General features: G+C 38.9%; 1 protein-coding gene across 2 annotated transcripts in view; it reads left to right on the plus strand.

The window, feature by feature from the left end:
* The first annotated feature begins 18,781 nt into the window (after nucleotides 1-18,781).
* Nucleotides 18,782-23,056, plus strand: part of LOC119777484 (alsin-like) — a 49,846-nt gene continuing 45,571 nt past the window's right edge. For both annotated transcript variants that reach the window (XM_038276370.1, XM_038276372.1), the window contains exons 1-6: nucleotides 18,782-18,938; nucleotides 19,254-19,478; nucleotides 21,618-21,808; nucleotides 21,890-21,922; nucleotides 22,010-22,210; nucleotides 22,886-23,010. In XM_038276370.1, coding sequence (XP_038132298.1) covers nucleotides 18,893-18,938; nucleotides 19,254-19,478; nucleotides 21,618-21,808; nucleotides 21,890-21,922; nucleotides 22,010-22,210; nucleotides 22,886-23,010 — 821 coding nt within the window. In that variant the 5' untranslated portion in view covers nucleotides 18,782-18,892. The remainder of the gene's footprint in view (nucleotides 18,939-19,253; nucleotides 19,479-21,617; nucleotides 21,809-21,889; nucleotides 21,923-22,009; nucleotides 22,211-22,885; nucleotides 23,011-23,056) is intronic.

The following is a 23,056-nucleotide window of genomic DNA, read 5'->3' on the forward strand; positions in this document are numbered from 1 at the left end:
TATTTTCATTCCATAAACCTCTCCCCACAGCATGATACCTTTACCGCCATGTTTTTTTGTTGCACTTATTATCTCTGTGAATCCCTTTGGGAACAATTTCACTATTAGTTAGGCGATCCTGTTTTAATCATGTGTCATTAAATGTAGAAATTCAGTATCCCAATGAAATGCAGTGTAGTTTTGATCAGTCATTATAAAAATAAAAAAAGTTGAACTGAAACCTTCTGTAAATTCCTGTAATGGTATTTGGAACAGAACATATTTTACAGTGCTTATATTGATAAGCCGGTAAAGATCATTAACAATGTGCATACTAATGTTTCAAAAACTCAGCAGGGACCTGGTGCCTCCTGCAGCCTCCTGTTGTCTACCTTCATTTCTTTGGTCTTGCTAATGTTACGGTGGGGGGAGCGGTTGTTTTCCACTCAACCAAATCTCAACAGTAGTCCACTTCACTCAGTGTTGGTGAAAAGCAGGTGGGGTACAGTTCTCAGCACTCACTACCTGTTTTTGTCAGGAAGTCAACGACCACGATCCAGAAAGAGGTGTCAAATCACAGGACTGCAGAACTGTTGGCAGTTCACATTAAGTGACTTCCTGCAAATCTGTCAGCATGCACAGCCTCAGAGGGAGGCGACACTGTGCTCCCAGTTATGGGCAACTAGTTTATCTGGTTTAGGCAGTATAATGGAGATGGATCTTCCCTGAGGCAAGGAAGGAAAGACGCATAAAGCAGCAGCAACAACAGCGTGTAAGAATGAAAGCTGCCTGAGCATGCAACTTCTCTTAACATTTGATACCATCTCTCAGTTCATTTTTCTGCTCGTGGTGGAATGCAAAACCCAAACAGAAGAAAGGGTGGACTCTAAAAGAGGTCGAACCCTATTAGATTTCAGTTGATAAGCCATTTCTTTTTCCAATCCAAGAACTTGTCCTAATATCACTAAATGAGAATCATTTCTTAAAGGTTTTTGGATTAAATAAAGACCAAATAAACACTATTCTGACATTATTCACTTCATTCCTGTCTTATGCAGAGATGGCAAAAGTACTCACTTTCCGTACTTGAGTAAAAGTACAGATACTTGTGTTAAAAAATACTCTGGCAAAAGTGGAAGTACTGCTTAAACTTCTTTACTCAAGTAAAAGTAACAAAGTACAGGCTTGTAAATTTACTTAAAGTATAAAAGTAAAAGTAGAAACCACTTTTTTCATGCCATTGCCTACATTTTAAATGGATGTCTGCCAATAGGACTAGATCTCCGTTGTGTTCATTTTCAGTCATCTCGTCGTCCATACTACTATGCTAACGCCACCGCCACCAAGCTGCAATGATTTGCCGCGAATGAATACCGCCGAATCTGTCGATTCATCTTGTAGTGGTGCGTCAAATGCAACGTAGTGTCATGATCTGGCCTGTTTGCTCTCCCCTAATTAGTAATTCCTCTCACCTGCCTTCTTCCTTCCCAGCCTCAATCATAATTTATTCCCCTCACCTGTTTCCTCTGGTTTATATTCAGTTCAGCCTGAGCATTCAGTGCCAGATCATTACTTGTCTTTCTGTTAGTCTGTCTGTTTGGTTTTTTGTCATGGTTCATGTCCTGGATCCTAGCTGCCAGTGGAAAGAGGGTTTTAGTGTTTGTCTTGTCTCCTGATCATCCACTGTTCCTCCCCCGTGGAGTCCTCTGGGTTTTTGGCTCATTATGGGGGGAGGTTCAGTTTTTATCAAAGTAAGCCTGGCTCCAGGGAGGAGACCAGTTTAAAGTCCAGCTTCAAGTTCCGGTTCCTACGTCCTGTCTCGGCTACCCTCTTCCACTGAGCCTGCCTGTCTTCACCTGATCCTGTCTGCTCTTGTGCATGACCACCTGGTCATGCTTCTGGTCCCAGTCTGACTCTGAACCCTCCTGGAAGCCTGTGCATGCCTGGAAGTCTGGATCCTAACCACCTGTCTCTGTTCCTGTCTGATCTGGATCCTGCCTGTTCCTGTCTGTTCTGGATCCCTCACCAGGATCAGCTTCCAGCATGACCTCTGGGACTGGAGCACTGGGGACACTCGTGGTCTGGACTGTTAAACCAGGTAAGTGACCAACCCAGATAATCATATATCAGTTTATCATGGTCACTTACCTGTGTTTCCTCCCCTAGAGCAGGGGTGCTCAAACCCAGTCCTCAAGAGCTACTATCCTGCAGCTTTTTGATGCACCCAGTTTTTACCACACCTGAATCAAATGAGTGGCTCGTTACTAGGCCTCTGCTTGGCTTAATGAGGGGATTGAGCCTTTCGACTCAGGTGTTAGAGAAGAGATGCATCTAAAAGTTACAGGATGTTAGCTCTTGGGGACTGGACTTGAGCACCCCTGCCCTAGAGTGTCTGAGATTGTAAGGAGTAGAAAGTACAGATACAGATATTTGTGTAAAAATGTAAGGAGTAGAAGTAAAAAGTCGCCATAAAAATAAGTTGTAAAGTAAAGTAAAAATATCAGAAAAATCTACTTGAGTACATTAATGAAGTATTTGTACTTCGTTACTTCCCATCTCTGGTCTTATGTCCTTACTTTGATCCTTTCTTCTGTACTTTATTTGTTTAAATCTCTCCTTTATGATATGATTAACTTTTGGTTCAGTCGACACTTGTTCTCACTGATCATATACATTTGTCCTGACAAAAACTGCAACACACATGCAGACAAACTGGTATAGATCAGAGTATAAATCAGCCTTTAGAGTCTGATGGCTGTTGGAAGGAAGGATGCTGAGGTGAAACACTGACAGTTTTCTTTATACATGGATAAAGGCTTCTTTGTGTCAAAAAACTCTTAAGACAATATTGTTATTCTTTCTAAACCGACAGTTGCAATCATCCTTGTTTATGTTTTTTTTATTATCTGATCTCAGATCTGGTCCTTTTAGCCAGTTTTATGTTGTCTGATAGGCTCCTTTAAACTGGTTTCTTGATTCCACAGGACTGGAAGTAGTTAAACCAGGGTGTGGCTTGTAGAATTGATCTCGGCTTTCCAAACTGTGGTTAATCATAGTTTATCCACAATTTGCCAGTGGGGTGGGAGATTGTTGCTTTTTTTTATAAACAGAGTCAAGCTGAAATATATTGCTTCTTTTCATCGCTGAATTAAGTCATGATTTGAAAAGGTACTTTTGAGTTTCATAAGTTTAGATTTGCCTCTTGATAAGATTATAACAATCTGAATTATTTCAGTGTGACAAAAAAAATAAGTAAAACCAGAAGACATGGATAAGAAGGCAAATACCTTTACTAGAAAGCAAGCTGAGCTTCTTAACCCTGAGGCACTTGTTGCTCTTCAACATGTGTTTGTCAGGGAAACAAATAATGTGAATAAACATGTCTATTAATAATCCAGATTTTTCTAATGCTTCATGTAAAAATATATTATCTTCCATTTCTTTAAAAGGTAGTTGCACAGCAGCGTTTAAACACCCCAAATAACTTTAACATCTTGAATACATTTCAGTGTGATTTTCATAGAGATACTTCGGCTATCCTCTGAGTCTTTTATGACCTGCTGTTACGTAGGGCTAAGCAGGAGAAGCAGTAGTCTGAGCCAGACTCTGAGCCTTTGATCATTATTTTGAACACAAAAAATGTCAGCCAGGCAGAACTTGGTTTGCCTGCATTTTAAGGTTAGGAAGTATTTATATGGATCAAACATCTCCTACCACTGCTATGTTGATGACACTCTGCTTTTTATTGCTTCTTTCACCCCAGTGTGTTGCACAAGCTTCCACAGTACAAACAGTTGGATATCATAACATCCTGGTCGCCTGACTAAACTCTGAAGTTGTAGGACAAAACTAAGGTTCTTATTTGTTTAAAATCCAGTTAGCTTGGTTTTGCAAGTTTTAGAAAGTCTGACTACATACTTTGCAATTATATATATAAAAAAAATCAGCTTATTAAAAATTTGCACTGAATTTTTATGATACTTTTTTGTTTCAAGAATGTTTCAAAAGTAGATTTTGTTCCCCTTTTTCAGGATTTAAACATAGACAGAAATGTTATAACCATGATGAAACGTAGATGGTTGATTCCCACTGAGCAAATATTGGTCGAAACATTGAAAAGACGACATGATATAACGTCCAAATGTCTAGCTGAAAAATGAAAGGTGAAAAGTGGTAATTTTGAGATAGTTGAACAGACGTTGAAAACAGGGTTTGACACGTCATTTAACCGTCTGTTATTGGACTAAGATGGGACCAAATCAGACCAACCAAACAGCCCAATTTTTAGAAACAATTTCTGGGCTAGGGCTGCTCAGTGGGGCAGTGGGTAGCACTGTTGCCTTGCAGCAAGAAGGTTCTGGGTTTGTTTCCTGACCCAGAGATGGAGTTTGCATGTTCTCCCTGTGCATGTGTGGGTGCTCCCCGGGTACTCCGACTTCCTCGCACAGTCCAAAACCATGACTGTTAGGTTAATTGTCTTCTCTAAATTCTCCTTAGGTGTGAATGGTTGTTTATCTCTGTGTTGCCCTGCGAGGGTGACCTGTCCAGGGTGTACCTCGCCTCTCCCTGTAGACAGCTGGAGATAGGCACCAGCACCCCTTGTGACCCTGCTTGGGATAAGCGTGACGAAAAATGGATAGATTAATTTCTGGACTAAATCAAGATTATGACGGACCAATCAGATTTAGCCTAAAAACTAACGTCTAAATGACGTCTGGTGTTTGGTTGTTATTTGATCAAGCAAAACCCTGTAATTCCTACAGGTTATCTAAGCAGTAGCTCCAGACAAGATCTTTATGGTATTCCATGTTTAGTCTTTACTAAGTGCTCTGCAAGTGGTTTTGTGGCTATACAAAATATATTTGTTTAGGTTTTTTACTTAAAAATAGCTTCCTGATTGCACTACTTTGGACATTTTAATCTACTTTGGTTGGTTGGTAAAACTGGAACTTGAGGATTAATGGGATTTTTTTCACTCCCTGAATTAAAAGACAGGAATATTATTTTCCAAAAAGGGAAAATTTATGAAGGCTAACAATGAAAGCTAACAGAGCCTTTGCAGTTTTAACTCTTCCAATTGGTTTTTCATTCAGATTTCAGCAATACTTTGGTTAATTTATATACTTATTTGACTCTTTAAGACTGTGTTTGATCCACTTTTAAGATGTATTACATTGGTCATTAGATAAATTCTACCAGCCCAGGAGAATGAGCTGTGTCAAGATAGTATATCTAATACAGTGTGGTTGAGCAACAGCAAGAATGATGACCGCATAAGGTGACATCATCGGAAAGTGATGCAAAATGCCCCAAGAAATTTAACTTCTTTATCCGCTGGAAGGAAAATATTGGATATGGCTAAACCTGGCTGCATAGGAGGATAAAACAGAGACAAAGCTTGTGACAAATCTGCTATTTTCCTCAGGATACACAATGTCCTGGTGTTATACTTACCCTCCCCCACTGAAAACAGAAAAGTCTTTGAGGTGACGTGCTAATTGATGCAAAGTAATGGAGGAGGTGAACTCACAATGGCTGCCTAACTTAGCTTTAGATAAACTTTTTCTTTTGTAGCTTCAGAGTATTTTCTACGTGTCACAGGGTGTTTTCTCATGTTGCTTTGTCATTGCTTGGAAGATTCAACTGAACCTGAACAGTTTATGAAACAAACAGAAAAAGTTTGAGGAGCGGGAGGAGGAGGAGGAGGTAGAAGCAGAAGTGGGGTTGACCTCCTGTAGGTCTGGGGTCCCCAACACCCTGCTGTGGTCATCACCTCACCCTGCAGGACACACACTCACACACACATGTACCCACAGCCACCACCGTGATTGTCGCTCTGTGGGAGTTTGACCTGAGCCAGATGGCCACCACTATCCACGCTTTATGGCTCTCCTTTTTTTCCTCTCCTGTTATCTCACTAACCTAAAATATTTCACACCTAAAAAAGAACCAAGAATTCAGAATGGCGGTTTCTGGGATGAATCCATTGGAAAATGATGCTATTCTTTCGTGGCGGTGTGAACGAGGTGAACAATACTAAATCAATGATCTATCAGTTAACATGCTGCTTTTATGGATGACTATGATTAACAGAGAGATAATAAATCAAACATGTCACTTCTAGCAGCCAGCAGAATACGATGACTGATGGGGTTTTTCCGCCTAAGCAGTTGGCAATTTACTTACGTGAGATTGCGCAAGACAGTGTTTGGTTTAACAAAAAACTCAAAGTATTTAATATATTTAATTTTTCCACAACCAGCCATTTTGATTTTTGATCATTACGTCCCATTAAAGGCCCGTTGCAGCCATTTTTTTAACGCTTCTGTTGAGTTTCTGCAGAGCTTTGTTTCTTAGAAGCCAAAAAATAAAAAAATAATTCAGTCTGAAATTCTGGCCTTTAGAATTTAACCCAGTTAAGTTAAGACTGTAAATGTAGTCAATCTCAGCTTTTTGATGGTTCTACCACCAGTTTATTATTAAAATCTAAGTTCCTCTGATGGTAAAGATGTAAACAAAGAAAAAAATGCAAAAATAAACTTTAAATACATTTTTTATTAAATACAGCTAATATGTTGTTGTGAAAGTTCCTACGCTATAATTAATTATTCAAATTATATTCAAAATAAGTGATTTATTGACACAATATCAAATAATTTAGTGTAACTGATTTATTGAACTTGGGGTTATTAAAATTTGTAGAAACTTTAATTTAGTAATACATGAATTTCCTTATTTAGGTTGATAATTTGAGATGTAAAATGTACAATTTCTTTAAAGTGGTGCAGTCAAGGTTGGATAAAGACCTATATTTATCATGTCACTACATACATCAAGAAGGTTGATAAGGGGGATAAACTAATTGCCAAAGCTGCACCAAAGAAAGTTAGATTTAATAAATGAAATAAATACATTAACTTTATTGATCTCACATTTGAGAAATTTACCTCTGCATTTAACCCATCCCCTTGGAGAGCAGTGGGTTGCCAATTTTAGTAGACCGGGGAGCAGTGTGGGGTTAAGGGTCTTGCTCAGGGTCCCAGAGTGCAGGTTGTGGGGATCGAACCAGGTATCTGCAACCTTCTCACAGCGCACTGCTCTAACCACTAGGCCAACTCTCCCCTCCTCTTTAGGCCCCATAACAGACATTAGGCGGAATCTAAACGCCATCAAGTTTTTGGTAATCATGCCAGAAAAAAGCTTTTTTCCATCCTTCCAGTACAAACATGTGGAGCTTACTAAACTCTACAGGGACTCTAGAACCATATGGTTTTGATCAGATGAGAGCGGAGCTATATGTGGAGATCTACACATGGGTTTTAAGACCCACGATTAAATAAAAAAGTCCTGACCCACAATGGGAGGTTAAAAGCGATCTACACCCATCAATATTATGCCTCCGAGGTGGTAACAAACTCGTAACCAGTATGAGCTGTAAGCGGTAAAAAGGGCCTTTAATGGGATGTAATGATCAAGCGGCAGAAGACTTGGGTTGTAGTAATATAACAGAAGCGGCACTTCAGATCTACCAGATGATCCTCCAGTGTCCATGTATTCATAAAAAGATAATAACATCCTGGAGGTTGGACACAACATGCTATGTTGTATTTAAATTAACATTCATCATATGTTTTACAGTTTGCAATCTCAGCTCCCTGTTCTGAAAGCGCACATGGGCCACTATGGTCGCAGCAACTTGAATGATACACAAATAACAGAAGTTGTTTCTTTTGCGGAGCTTGATTTGAAAGATGCTGTGTATCTTAAAGGTGTATTTACATCGTTAATTGGGTGCGGACCCAAAGTAAACTTTTTGTTTGTCATTTAGTGAAATTCCCTCTTACATTTTTCCTATTTGCAAGTAAGCTATAACTTGTAAACAAAGTCAGCTGTGGGATTATATTGCTCCGTTTGCACAGAAAGGAGTAGCAACCTGATGCAAAGTGATGCCAAAAACTAATCAGTGCGCGAGGTGCAGGTTAAAATTCAGCAAATCAAACAATTTCACCCCCCAAAAAACAAAAAAATAATAGAAAGTTGTCTTTTAAAACTTTGGTAGAAAGTTTTATTTATTTGACTTAAAAACCAAAACATAAATCCATGGGCTTAGGTTTAGGAAAAGAATAAAAGGACATTAAGAGAAAACAACTGTTAGGATATGGATAAAAAAACATTAAAGTTAGGTTACAAAATGGCTTAAAATGGTAGAAAAAGATAAAGGTAATACTAAATTGGTCAATACCTGCTAGTAGACACTAATATCAGTTTTTGGCATACCATCATGATCAACAATGGTTCATTCCCAAAAGGGATTTGAACTGGCAACCTCCACAAAAAATGGGCTTTGGTCCAGTTTTTAGTCTGAACAAAGAGAAAAGAGAAAATTAATAAATATACCAACAATTATGGATCGGGGGGGGGGGGGCAGACTAGTCAGTTTAAAGCTGACCAAACATGGCGGGCTTTAACACACCCTAAACTTTTTGGTAGAACAAACACTTAAGATAGAAGGGATCTGTAAGCTTTCTGCCTGTTCTTTAATAACCTGTTTGACATGTTATGTATTAAAGCAATAAAATCTGAAAGCCTCAGCCAGCAAACTGAAAAAAGGTCATAATTGGGTCTTTCAGAAGAATAACATTCAAAACTGAATAGGAAAATATATACATACATAGATGTGCATTGGATATTAAGATTATCATCTATTAACAAACTGCTTTTAGACCTAAATTCAGAAACATAAACTGACTTATTTGTTAAGCAAAAATTATACACAGGAATCTTCTTAACACTGAATTCACTAATCCAATAATATTCATGTTATGAACGGGGTTTAAACACACTTTATAGATATGCTACTTAATAATCTACAATAATCAAACCAGGAAAGTTAACTTGATTTTTCTCTATCAAAACTTATCAGCACATATCTGGTACAGTTATTTTTTTTTGTTATCAATATATGTTTTACAAACCTCCTCTATGAAAAGCAGCTTTTTGTGTTTTCTGGTGAATACGATCATGCCAAATTACCCAGTGCCGAAAATATTCTTTATCAAGCTCCAGACATGTGTTTTCAATGTTCTTTAAATATACTGCCTTTGCGCACGCACACACACACACACACACACACACACACACACACACATACACACAAGCAGGACCTCTGCTGCCAGACAGTTAAAAGGAAGCCCCTCCCTTGTGCTCTCTCAGGCAGTTAAGTCAATCTTCATTTTGTTTCATAGTATTTGGTGTCAGTAACAAGCTATTAAAGATTCATTCATTTACAAATACTTTTTATGTTAAAATGTGCATTTGCCAGAAAACACCCCCCCCCAAAAAAAACTCCTTAAACTATAATTAAAGTTTGCTGAAAGAATTAGAAGAAATGTCTCATGCACCTTTATTAAAAGTCACATATAATTTTTGGAATATAACATCAGTGGAAACCCTTTTCTGTCGCTAGCATAATTCACAATTCGGAGAAAGTTTCATTAATCTAAGAAGCATGAATGCAATATTTGAATTTCCCCTGAAGGGACAGACGTACTCAGAGTTTCGTGTGAACTCAGAAGGCTGTGGTCAGTAAGCGACTCTTGCTGTGTCTCTGTGGCCTGGCTGCAACCCTGCATGGGTTTACCCACCCACACTTGAACACACGCAGCCTCTGCAGTCTTGTAAACCCGGGTTGTGTTGTTTCCAGCAGCAGTAATATTTTACGAGGGCTTGGTAAGAGAAATACAGGCTGCTCAGGTCACGACATGAGGTTACCAAGTGTGTCTGCTTCTAAGAGCTCCTTGGAATTAGTTTGATTTTTCGGTTTATGCCAGATTTCGATTCTGTGCAAACCTTTAAAACCAGCCGCATGCACTTTGTATTTAGCTTGCAGGAATGAGAGCCTATTATCAGTCTTTCAAATTATCTTGAAAAGTTCTTCAGGCTTGCTCATATGAACATAATATGAAAAAAAAAAGTTTTTTTTTCTTTATTTTCTAAAGTTCATCCATTTATACTCAATATCTGTACAAAGTCACTGTTAGAAAAAACTTTAAAAAGTTAAAGTCCTTGCTTGTAGTTCCGCTCCACTAAAAATCCCACCGCTTCCGATTTGCAACAGCAGTGTTCCCAACTAGGATATGGTATCAATCCTAGCTTCCGAGACAAATTCATCACAGCGTAATAGTTTAAATGAAAGCTAAGCTCTCAACCAAGATATCTAAGCTCTTGTGGATTTTTAAGGATTCTTTCTTCTTCTCTAAGTTTTTGAGGCACTGGGCGCCTTTATTTAGTAGCAGACAGGCAGAAAAGGGGGTGAAGAGAGAGGGGAAGACATGCAGCAAAGGTTTCTGGGTCAGGATTGGAATCAGGGACAGCTGCGTGGAGGACTGAGGCCTCCATAGTTGCTCTATCCCTGTTCCACTGCAGTGCCTCAACTCTTCTACATAACTCACCTTGCTGAAAATGGTAGCTCATATGTAGTTAATAATAGCCAACTTACCATCTATCGGACATAGCTGTTAGGTCTTAGCCAAAGTAAAGATATGCAGGACAATTGATATTGTTCGTTGTGTCGTCATTGCTCCGTTAAAAGTCAAAATTTCAATTCAATTCATTGCAGTTTATTTCTATAGCGCCAGTTCACAACACATGTCATCTCAAGGCACATTACATTTAATCAGATCAGAGACTCATTGACTCGGATGCAATTTCTCACACTAAGCATGCTTGTAGCGACAGTGGAGAGGAAAAACTCCCTTTTAACAGGGAGAAACCTCCAGCAGAACCAGGCTCAGTGTGAGCGGCCATCTGCTGAGGCGGACTGGGGTTCAAGGAGACCGAAGCAGAGATACAAAAAGAAACTGTAAAAGGCGGCCCCGTCCAGGAAACACACAGCCAGGCAGACAAGCTCTGAGTTGGCTCCCATGTCAGAGGATGATAAGAGCACATCCAGCCAGTCACAGTCAGAGAAGCAGGACTACACTGGAAAAACAGGCCAATCTCCAACATCTATAAACAAAGGTGTTGATGGCAGCAGCACAGCTGATATTTCTCTCCAAGATGGCGTCACAAACACAAACAAATAAAACATTTTATTGGAAATATTACCTGTTGGGTGAGTTTAGAAGTAATAAAGTCACCTAAAATCTATTAGATGGGTTACAAAGATAAGAAGGAGCTAACGGTGCTTTAAAAATCACATTGTTGGTGCTAAAATCCTAAGGTCCACATTGTGTGACCATTTCTGCTTTAACTTTTTGCTGCTGTAACACCACAATTTCCCCATTGTGGGACAATAAAGGGATTTTCTATTCTATTTTATTCTAAAATGTCTTTTGATGTGTCTCAAACTGTTATCTTTGGTATTTCTCAAAAGAAAAACCTTAAATATATAAACAAGGTGTGTCTCTGGAACTTTCAAACTGTTAATTTTTGAATGGTTCTTTACTGTTTTCTGCATCCTTTTTCAACCTTAATGATTCGTCTTAAAAGAAAGACTTTAAGAAGTAAGAAAAAAACATCTTCAATGACCTAACCCTAGAGGGTTGCTGTCTAAGCTCACCTTAAATGGTCATTAGACGCTTTGGCTGCTTGGAGGGAAAATAGAAAGTGATGAGGGATGGTCCAAGACCCTTGCTCATTACTTTGTGTCAGATTTTAGACAAATAGCAGCCAGTGTCCTTATTAATGAATGCATTGTATCCGTTGTCAGACTCATAATTTGTCTTCCAGCCTTCGGTTTTGTTTGAACAGTTTTAAAAAACGATGGTTAATACATTTTCCAGACCTTTTCTTCTGCATACTTCTTTCCAATATTTTAAACTTTAGTATTACAGTAATTCTAGCTCTTATGGACTCAGGTGCTGCAGAGTGTGAGTGAAAATACTATCTGCTCTGGAAGTTTAGTTAGTTCACACACAAATCTAAAGCTTTACATTTGATGTCACCACACCCATCATATTTCAATGCATTCCAACTGAAACTATATGTAAGATTAACTGGAAAACATGAAGTGAAAAAAAGAGCCAATTAGTAGTTACTACCAGCAGCTGTGCCTTTTTAATATCTAATGTTCAGATCCAAGACTAGCAAAATCTTAAACAGCTCCTAGTTTGAACTGCCAGTTGATGGTTCTTTCATTTTTTTTTTTTTTTTTTTTTTTTTTTACTTTCTCTGTTTTAAGACTTGTAAAAGTTTCAGCCAAAACCTGCTGGATGCTTTTATACAGAAAACACTAAAATGGCAAATAAGAGCAAATCACGAACAGGGGTAAATAGAGACAATCAGTGTGTGTGTGTGTGTGTGTGTGTGTGAGTGTGTAGGGGGGGTGTAATGGAGGGAGTCCTACAGACTTGAAAAAAATATCTTATATTGAATCAAAATAGTTACAGCGTTTGTAATAAACCTGCAGTCTGTACGTCAAACCTCAGGAGACACCAAGAATTACTGATGTCATTATGATTTATTACTTGTTGACATATGGAGCATTTGTTTGAAAATGCTCATTTTCACATTGGTCAGACTCAGAGCATTACATCAGAGGATCACTATCTAACGTACACATCAAACCATCAGATATTTTTCCAGCGTCTAGCTGAGGCCGTCATTCCTTATCTTTAGTTTTTCGCAGCGCTATTATATAATATTGTTCGTAAAGTGAGCACAAACTGCATGTCACATTTACATTTTAAGTTTTATTTTGCTTTGCCATGAAGTGTCATTTCCAAGCCTATATATGTGTAAAAATACATATATATAAATACAAATATATATAGATGTATGCATGTATATATGTATATATATACATATATATGTAGCAATATATATAGATGTATGTATGTATATAGATATATATAAAAATACAATATATATATATATATCGTATATATAGTATATATACGATATATAAATACAATATATATATATATATATATATATATCTATATATATATATATATATACAGGTGCTGGTCATAAAATTAGAATATCATGAAAAAGTAGATTGATTTCAGTAATTCCATTTAAAAAGTGAAACTTGTATATTATATTCATACATTACATACAAACTCATATATTTCAGATGTTTATTTTGTTTAATTTTGATGATTACAAATGACAACAAATGAAAATCTCAAATTCATCATATCAGAAAATTAGAATATTGTGAAAAGGTTCAAAATTGATGGACCCTGGTGCCACACTCTAATCAGCTAATTAACTCAAACCACCTGCAAAAGCCTTTAAATGGTCTTTCAGTCTAGTTCTATAGGCTACACAATCATGGGGAAGACTGCTGACTTGACAGTTGTCCAAAAGACGACCATCGACACCTTGCACAAGGAGGGCAAGACACAAAAGGTCATCGCTAAAGAGGCTGGCTGTTCACAGAGCTCAGTGTCCAAGCACATTAATAGAGAGGCGAAGGGAAGGAAAAGATGTGGTCGAAAAAAGTGTACAAGCAAGAGAGATAACCGCACCCTGGAGAGGATTGTGAAACAAAACCCCTTCAAAAATGTGGGGGAGATTCACAAAGAGTGGACTGCAGCTGGAGTGAGTGCTTCAAGAACCACCACACACAGACGTATGAAAGACATGGGTTTCTGCTGTCGCATTCCTTGTGTCAAGCCACTCTTGAACCACAGACAGCGTCAGAAGCGTCTTGCCTGGGCTAAAGAGAAACAGGACTGGACTGCTGGTGAGTGGTCCAAAGTCATGTTCTCTGATGAAAGTAAATTTTGCATTTCCTTTGGAAATCAAGGTCCCAGAGTCTGGAGGAAAAGAAGAGAGGCACTTCATCCACGTTGCTTGAAGTCCAGTGTAAACTTTCCACAGTCAGTGATGGTTTGGGGTGCCATGTCATCTGCTGGTGTTGGTCCATTGTGTTTTCTGAGGTCCAGGGTCAACGCAGCCACATACCAGGAAGTTTTAGAGCACTTCATGCTTCCTGCAGCTGACCAACTTTTTGGAGATGCAGATTTCATTTTCCAACAGGACTTGGCACCTGCACACAGTGCCAAAGCTACCAGTACCTGGTTGAAGGACCATGGTATCCCTGTTCTTAATTGGCCAGCAAACTCTCCTGACCTTAACCCCATAGAAAATCTATGGGGTATTGTGAAGAAGAAGATGCAATACACCAGACCCAACAATTCAGAAGAGCTAAAAGCCACTATTAGAGCAACCTGGGCTATCATAACACCTGAGCAGTGCCACAGACTGATCGACTCCATGCCATGCCGCATTGCTGCAGTAATACAGGCCAAAGGAGGCCCAACTAAATACTGAGTGCTGTACATGCTCATACTTTTCATGTTCATACTTTTCAGTTGGCCAACATTTCTATAAATCCTTTGTTTTTATTGGTCTTCAGTAATATTCTAATTTTCTGATATGATGAATTTGAGATTTTCATTTGTTGTCATTTGTAATCATCAAAATTAAACAAAATAAACATCTGAAATATATGAGTTTGTATGTAATGTATGAATATAATATACAAGTTTCACTTTTTAAATGGAATTACTGAAATCAATCTACTTTTTCATGATATTCTAATTTTATGACCAGCACCTGTGTATATATATATATATATATAGTCTATTTTTTTATATACTTTTTTTTTAGCAGGATTATTATACAGGGTTATTGCAAAGGGTATTAATTAGTAATTTCACTTTCAAGTTATTGCCGTTGCAGTTTTTGGTCAGCCTTTTAAATCTCCATAAGTTTTCTTCCTTTAAAGTTAAAAGGACTGTTAGGAAAATCATAGACAGGATCATCCCCAAAACTCATCACAATATAATGATTTATTACATGAAAATATTAGAACTGACTATAACTGTGTTCACTTAAGTATTCCCTCCATGTTTCTAATGTTTAACCTCATAAAACAAAAATAAACAAAAAATATTGATTGCCTGCCTTACCTAGAACTTTGCAGCTAATTGAGTGAGACCTCTGCTGTTCAGATGAACACATGACACATAATCTGCTGTTAGAAGAAGTAAATCATTGGGAGGAATTTTTAAGTAAAATTTTGCATTAAATGTGTTTGAATCCATTTTTTTGCAGATTATTTGCCAAGTTTAAAATCCTTACTTTTGCAGTTACATGTCAAAGATTAAATGTTCATGTGTTATTTGTAAAACAAAAAAGTAATATCTCTAAAAATTTTTAAAAAATTAATTACAGTTTTAAGCATAACTCTCTGTTAAACACCATATGATCGTGACAATCTATAAAATTTCTCGGAACACTGTAAGGACTAAAAGAGTACATCTGGACATGTAATAGTTGAAAGACCTGCCTTCAGGTTAAATAATAATGAAAGAAACCCATTTTAATTCTCATTATAATATAACTTTATTTTGTCAAGCAAAAAGAAAAAAGTCTGCATTCAACTTTAGAAAATGTGCCATAGTTTGAATTTTAATTAGAGTAGGTCCTCTTCTATATAATAGAATATCTCTAGAGTTAATTCGAGTAAGAGTGAGACATCCTCAGACATTATCACATCTCTGCTACACACGGCAATATCAGCCACAGGTGTGTGATTGCCGAGAGTGTAGCAGAGATGTGATAGATTACAGAAGATCACTCACTCTTATTCGAATTAACTGTAGCGATATTATATTATATTATATAGAGGAGGAACTACTCAATATAAGTGAATATCTCTTCGGTTAATTCGAATAAGAGTGAGACCTCCTCTATATTATTACATCTCTGCTACTCTCTGGGCAATGGCAGCCACAGGTGTGTCATCGCCGTGATGTTTGTCCCTGCTCGGATTCCATCGCATCGCACATAACATCGTAACTGCACAACTACTTCTGCTTTTTGAGCCCCTGCACTGATTTGAATATATTAAAATGTCGTATAAGCCCTACTAGTCGCACAGCATCCGGATTTATTGAAAGGCGCCGCCTTAGAAACCCTTTTCACTTTCAACTTGGTTTAATGGAGTCGTTGGTAAGTTTAATTAGCGCTTTTAGCCTCGGTAGCTACGCTAGCGAACTTCAGATTAGCCGCAAACTTACGACAGAATACATTTAAAAAATGGATGAAGTTTTCTATTTGCGGAATGGTGGTGAGTTTAGTGGCATAAAGAGAGGGATTGTTTCTGTATTACGCATGTTAGTCAGCAAGTTGAGCGTGAAGGTGAATGGATTTACGACATGAGTAAATAAAGCTGATAAAAAAACATTAGTGATGCGTTTAGGGGAGGGTGGGAGAGGAGGTCATCACAGATCTCTTCCTGAACCTTAGTTTATGAGCCTTAGAACCTTAGTTTATGAGCAGGGAGGATTAAAGCCAAGTATGTGTTCAGAGGTTAGAATAGAATAGAAAATTCCTTTATTGTCCCACAATGGGGAAATTCTGCTGTTACAACAGCAAAAGGTTACAGAAAAAAATGGTCACACAATGTGGACCTTAGAAAAATGCATAAGAATAACATACTAGTTAAAAACAATAAAATACTACTGGTGAATGAATAACCAATATACAGCTATGGACATGTTTACAGTAATGGATATTCGAAAATAGCAACATTAGAGATGTGCAAAATGACAGCAGCATGTTATTATTAGAAACTATGCAAAATCACCATGAATTTAACAACTTAGACTTAGACAGACTTATTTTGTAATTTTGTATAAACAAGTGTAAACAAAAAGGATTTTCATTAAGAACATTTCATTTTTTTTGAAGTGCTGCCTTAAAAAACAGTAAAAATACATACAAAAACAGTACGGTAATATAAGCATGACTGTATATTTACAGTTCTAAAATTTAAGTTTTTTTATTATAATAAAATAAAATAACAAATTTTACGCAACATTCAGCAGTCTAATGGATGTGGGGAAGAAACTGCTCTGGAATCTGCTGGACCTGCAGCGGATGCTGCAAAGTGTCTTCCCAGAGGGCAGCAGAGAGAAAAGTCCATGGTGGGGGAGTGAGGGGCCATTGATGATGTTATGGGCGTGGGACATGCAGTGCTGGGATGAAATGTCTTTTATGGAGGGAAGAAGAGCCCCAATGATCTTCTCTGCTGTTCTCATCACTCTCTTCACCTTCTTCCAGTCTGAGGCGCTGCAGCCTCCACACCACACAGTGAGACAGCTGGTCAGAACGCTCTCTATGGTGCTTCTGTAGAAGGTGATGAGGATGGCGGGGGCAGGTGGACTCTCCTCATCCTCCACAAGAAGTACATGCGCTTCTGTGCTCTTTTGACCAGTGAGGTGGTCTTTACTGAGATTGTTGGGAACAGGGATGAGTTTGGGGTCTTATAGATGCTGGGAGGAAGGATCTGTGATAACGCTCCCTGGTGCATTTAGGGTGCAGCAGTCTGTCACTGCTAAATGACATGCTAAGGGACACCCATGCTTAGTGTCTTAAAAATCTTATAAATATCCATACCACTTGTTTTTTTGTTTTTTTTGTGTAACGACAGCACATTCCTGGTAAAACTAGGGTATAGTATCCATACCTTTATCACATTTTTTTCAATATTACATTTAAAAATTGACCATTTTCCTTTTACTTTGTATCAGTTTTGCATATCAGATATTAAGAAAATATGAAGAAGGTTGTGCAGGAAAGAGTTCATTAGGATATGAGTATTTTTTATGTCCCCCATCTTCATCTTTCTTCTCTGATGAACAGGTGTTCAACAGAAAAGAACTTGGAGCCAGATGAACCGAAGAGGAAGGAAAAGTGGATAGAAAAATGTCCTTTCTGTATATCGGCCGGATTCAGATAACAACAAATGCCTTTTGGATAACATGTTCCTAAAGGGCTATTTACTGTGCTGGAGCACTGAGAGAATAATGTGATGGAGAACCAAGAAAGGTGAGCACGTGTTTCTTAATAATTAACTTCTGAATATGGCTCTTTGAAATGGAAATGTTAATTTCACTACTAAGCTGCTGCTCTTTTACTGCCTGAAAGCTGTAGAAAACGAAAATAAAAGTGTCTAATTCTAAGTTTATCTCTATATGATTTCAAAATGATGAAATATTAACAGGAAAAACGGATCCAAAATGGTTGTTTGTGGGCAACATTTGTTAAACCATTTGTAAATGAGCTAAATTAACCCTGAACTGTTTTGTTTGTTATATCTAAAAAATATCTGAGGACTCTGGCTTGAAGTTTTGACAGATTATGAGTAGATCCAATTAAATTAGATCTGTTTAATGAACTCCTCCCTGATCAACTAGAATATTTTTAGCGTTTTGGAAAATAATCCTAAAGATAAATGTATTATGTAACTAAAGTTTGGAAAATCTCTGACAATTAAATTTAAAAATCCTTTTTAATTTCAGAGCTTGTTGATTAAAGAGCTTGTTTTTGGGTAGAAATCCTTCATTAAGTTTGGGAAATTTGGCTCTTAAGTTTAAAAGAACAACAAAAGTCAGGTTTTCTTTTAACCAGCCATGAGGAAGCTGGCTCTGTAATTTCTAACCATGCAGTTTAGTCAAATGGTTTACAAAATTCCCTTTCGCATGATTGTTTACTTTTAGCTATGATTCATACAGACAGCTTGAGTTTTCCTGCCTTGAGGTGTGAGAGCATGTCTGACCGTGCAGATGCTGAATCAGCCTTTCTATCTCGATAAATGAATGAATGAGATGAGATAAGATTACAACCTTTCTTTTTTTCTGGGCAACCATTCAAATTTTCTTTTTACCCTTTATAAAAATATAAATATGTGTTTCTGATCCTGATATTTGCTTCCGTTTTCGTTCGTGTCATATCCAGACGGTTAGGATGAGTGATTTGTCATTTCTGCGCCTGCAGCTCTGCAGATGAGCGAGTTCTCCGCGCTCCAGGGAGAGGACTCCTCCATGTCTTGCCTTCGGGGGAAGGAACCGATCAGCTCTTCCCAGAGACGGCATTCTTGTCCAGACCTGTAATGCAGGTCTCCCTGGGTGAACATCATGGCATGCTTTTGCTACAGGGTGTGTTTCTAACCTACAGTTGACTGATATTTTCTGCTGAGTGACTCATTTTTGTGCTGGCTGGAGCTCATTGTTTGAATTTGCAGGAGGCTTGTTTGTTTAGTGTTTCATTAAGTTTGAAGCCTTTTTTTTTCTAGTTTCAGTTATAACGAGGGTTAATAATCAACAGAAATTAGGCTGTGTGCAGGATTAAAAAGAGTCTTAACCCTTATTCCTCCCTCAAATAAAGTAGATGATACAAATTTCGCTTTTTGATCCATGTTTTCTGATTTTTCTGCTGTGAAATAATGCCACCCAACTTATGTTGTTTTCCAGGGGGTGAGGTTTTTTCATTCGGGGAACTTTCATGGAGGGGTCTGAGCGTCCCCGTGTCTGCTCCGCTGCTGGAGGCCTCGCTGCTGGAGAGGGTGGTGGTCCATGTGGCAGCTGGTGGCTTCCACTGCGGAGCCATAAGCGAGCAAGGCAGCGTTTACATGTGGGGGGAGAACGCTGCGGGACAGTGTGGGCAGACGGAGGACGGCTCTGTCGCAAATATCACAGGTTTGCATTTTTTCAATGTGCCTCCTTAATTCTTTCTCAGATTGTTAATTTTAATTAGAACATCTTAACATTTAGTTACTGTTACATTTATAATTTCCAATGGCATCACAAAATATACATCTATCAACAAATAATTGTCAGTAATGACACAGTGACCCCATTGTAATATTATTTCTTCTGTTAATATGCTGTTTTGAAGCACTGATAAAGATTCACTCACCTCAATATGCTGCATGCTTGGAGTGGCTGACATAACAGAGGCTTTATCCTCTAATTAATCCAGCTAAAAAGTATTTAACCCCTTTAAAGGCCCATGTAGACTGTGGATGGGCCATTGGACTTTAAGCCCAAGATGGTCAGTGATCATTTAAGGTGGAAGCAACAAGTTTAACTCCTCCCAACTTGTAATTGGTGTAAAAGCGCTCGCCCGCAATCATTCCGCACTATATAGCCAGCTGCCCTGTTTGCTAATGCTAATCTTTCCGAGAGACAGCGAGCTCAATTCCTGGCAGCGGCAGCGTTGTGACAGTTCCGGTGGATCGTCGGGCTGACAGGGCGTTAGTACTGGCTGGCACGGCGTATTACTGGCAGCAGCCACTAGACCAGGGGTGGGCAATTCCAGTTCCTGAGGGCCGGTATCCTGAAAGTTTTACATCCATCCTTTATCAAACACACCTGAAGCAAATGGCTGAGTTACCTCCTCAGTGTGCAGCCAGTTTCTCACAAGTCCTCTCAATCAACTAATTACTTGATTCAGGTGTGTTGAACCAAAGCCACATCTAAAAGTTGAAGGATACCGGCCCCCAGGAACTGGAATTGCCCACCCTTGCACTAGACTGACAGTCTGCTACATCGGCTCCATATTTACTGACACTGTTTCGGCTGCTGCAGAAGCCATTTTGTGTTTTATTAATAGTACCTCTAAAGCCGAGGGTACACTGTGCGATTTTCGGGGCGATGTTCCAGTCGTGCGAGAATCTTTCTATCGGGTCGACTTTCAGCCTGATCTTGAGTTGTGTAGTGTACAAGGGGTTACGAGGGGCGATCAGCCTCTCACAACCGCCTCACGATCAGGAAACGTAAGGTTGGGACCGTCGTGTGCAAATCGCTCAGTGGGCATGCGCAAACAAGGATTTTTCTTTTTATTCTTCCTCTCAGATGTAAACACAGCAGCATGGCAGGAATGCAATGAGTGAAGTGCAGTTCTGTCTGTAACATTAACGTTAGTAGCCACGTTTGCTCAGCCATGTCTTTTTTTCCAAATAAGTCGTCGCCTTTTCTTTTTAGGGCTTTCAGCACAAAATTGCACAAATTGCCAAGGCAGCGCGTTTTACTCTAGTGAGCTTCTTATTCCTCTACTATTTGTTTGGCTTCCGGATAGACGAGTCAGAGCGGCTCCATCTCACTGCGGAGCTGAGTCTGAAGTGGTTTTTAGTCGTACAGTGTGAGCAGGTAGATCGCATCAGAGCATCGAGCCGAACATAAATTGTGAGCTGTGAACTCACACTGTACGACTAAACCCTGGGGTTTAGTCGTACAGTGCTGCGTGCAATGATTGAAAAAAATCGCACAGTGTACGCCCGGCTTAAGTAGATTGTCGTTTTAATGTTGTGCTCTTATTGTTTAATAAACAGTATTAAAAGTTTTATAAAGTCACATTTACTTGATGGAACAAAGTAGTTTATCTGTCAATAAGTGGTCTCTGCTGACACCGGCCCACTATGGTGACAGTACGGCTGTCCTGCCAGTAGGCTGCACGATCGACTCCCAGGTTTACTGACACCATATCTATATCTATATATCTAGATATAGATATAGATATATAGATATAGATATCTAGATATAGATAGATAGATAGATAGATAGATAGATAGATAGAGTAGTACTTTTTTCTCTGAACTACTCTAGACCTTCTGTGGATATAACTTTGAATAATGAAACATTTTGATGAAAAGTCATATCCAATACTTAAGTATTGTGGGGAAAAAAGAACTAAAAGTACCCCACCTTCTCATGACAGTAAAAAAATGTCATTTTTGTCTCATTTTTTGTCCCAAAGTGAAACTTCTCTCCTTCAGGTTGAAAGTTCAGTTTGATTATAATGCAGACATTTTCTTTGTGGCTGCTTCCCACTGACAGTTCCTGAGCCCTGCCCTGTGACGGTGGTGGATAGTGAGGTGATTCCTCCTGTGGTTGTTCGGGTCGTGGGCCTCACCTGTGGACGGGAGCACAGCCTGGCTCTGTCCGACCACCATGAGCTGTGGGCCTGGGGGAGCGGCTGCCAGCTTGGCCTGGTCACCAAAACCTTTCCTGTGTGCAAACCTCAGAAGGTACTTTCAAGGCTGCACATCAGGGTCCGGCAGATTGGATTCGATTAACTGGATTTGTTTTCGTTTCCATCTTTTTGATAGGTTGAACATCTTGCAGGCAGACGTGTCATTCAGGTAGTTTGTTCAATGTATTTTTTGTCTTCTTGATGTAGAAGATGTTTTCTGTCTTTAAGCATTCAGTTTTTGTTGGATCTCCTGCAGGTGGCGTGCGGTGCGTACCACAGCCTGGCTTTAGTTCATAGTTTACCTGCTCAGGACATTGGCACTCAGAGTACCCCAAAGATGAGGGAGCGAGGCCGATCTCCTCAGTGCCCTGTGATAGACAGAGAGGAAGTGTTTACAGCTGATGACGCTCACTACTGCCCGCTGGGGGTGGAGCTCTCTGAGGTCATGAGAAGTGAGGTAAATACTCCATTGTTGTTTTCTGTGCGTGCTTTGCTTCTCGGCGCAGAGGAACGGAGATAAACACACAATAAACCTATATAAACCCTATATAAAGACTTTAAAGTCTGACCCTACATCAGTCAATTATTCTGTCCATCCGTCATTTATCAGTTGTGTGTATTAATTAATGTATTCTTCTGTTATTCTCTCAGCCAGTGATTTCTTTTTAGCAGTTGATGTCTGTCAACTTGCTTTTCATCCGTCTGTTCATCTTCGTCTCCCTTTCATTCAGCCCCTCTGGTCGTCTGTCCATCTTTCCACCCATTTATCCGTCATCCATTCATCTGTCTATCCTTCCTGAAAGGTTTTTTTTTTTTTTTTTTTGAAGCGAGAGTTCAATAATTAACTAAAATTATGCCTAAAAATGTAAAAGTTCAGTTAAACTCCTTTTATTTTTAGTGTGCAAATTCTAAACACATGTCATCTCCAGGCTCTGATTGGTTAAAAGCGATGTAAAGATCTGCTATCTCGGGGTCTCCATCCCGTATCGGTTTGCAGTCTTTGTGGGCGATTATTTTTTTCACGTTTTTAGCCATGCAGAAACACTGCTTTATCTTTTGTTGAAATGGGTACGGTAATTTAAGGATCGGCTGTCGGGCTCTTATCTTGGTTCCTCTCTGATGTGCATTCCAGACTCCTTCCAGAAGACAGGTTTCCAGACAGCGGCTCCATCCGGGTGGAACGTCCCCTGGCAGCAGCCCCGGCTCCAGAGCCACTATATCCTCTTACTCTGATGACACCAGATCTGACCCTAAACCGTATGTTTTTTTTTTTTCAGGTTTTCCATCTTTCAGGTAAAAATGT

This window comes from Cyprinodon tularosa, unplaced genomic scaffold (genome assembly GCF_016077235.1).
Source record: "Cyprinodon tularosa strain WSP-4 unplaced genomic scaffold, ASM1607723v1 ctg124, whole genome shotgun sequence".
NCBI lineage: Eukaryota > Metazoa > Chordata > Actinopteri > Cyprinodontiformes > Cyprinodontidae > Cyprinodon > Cyprinodon tularosa.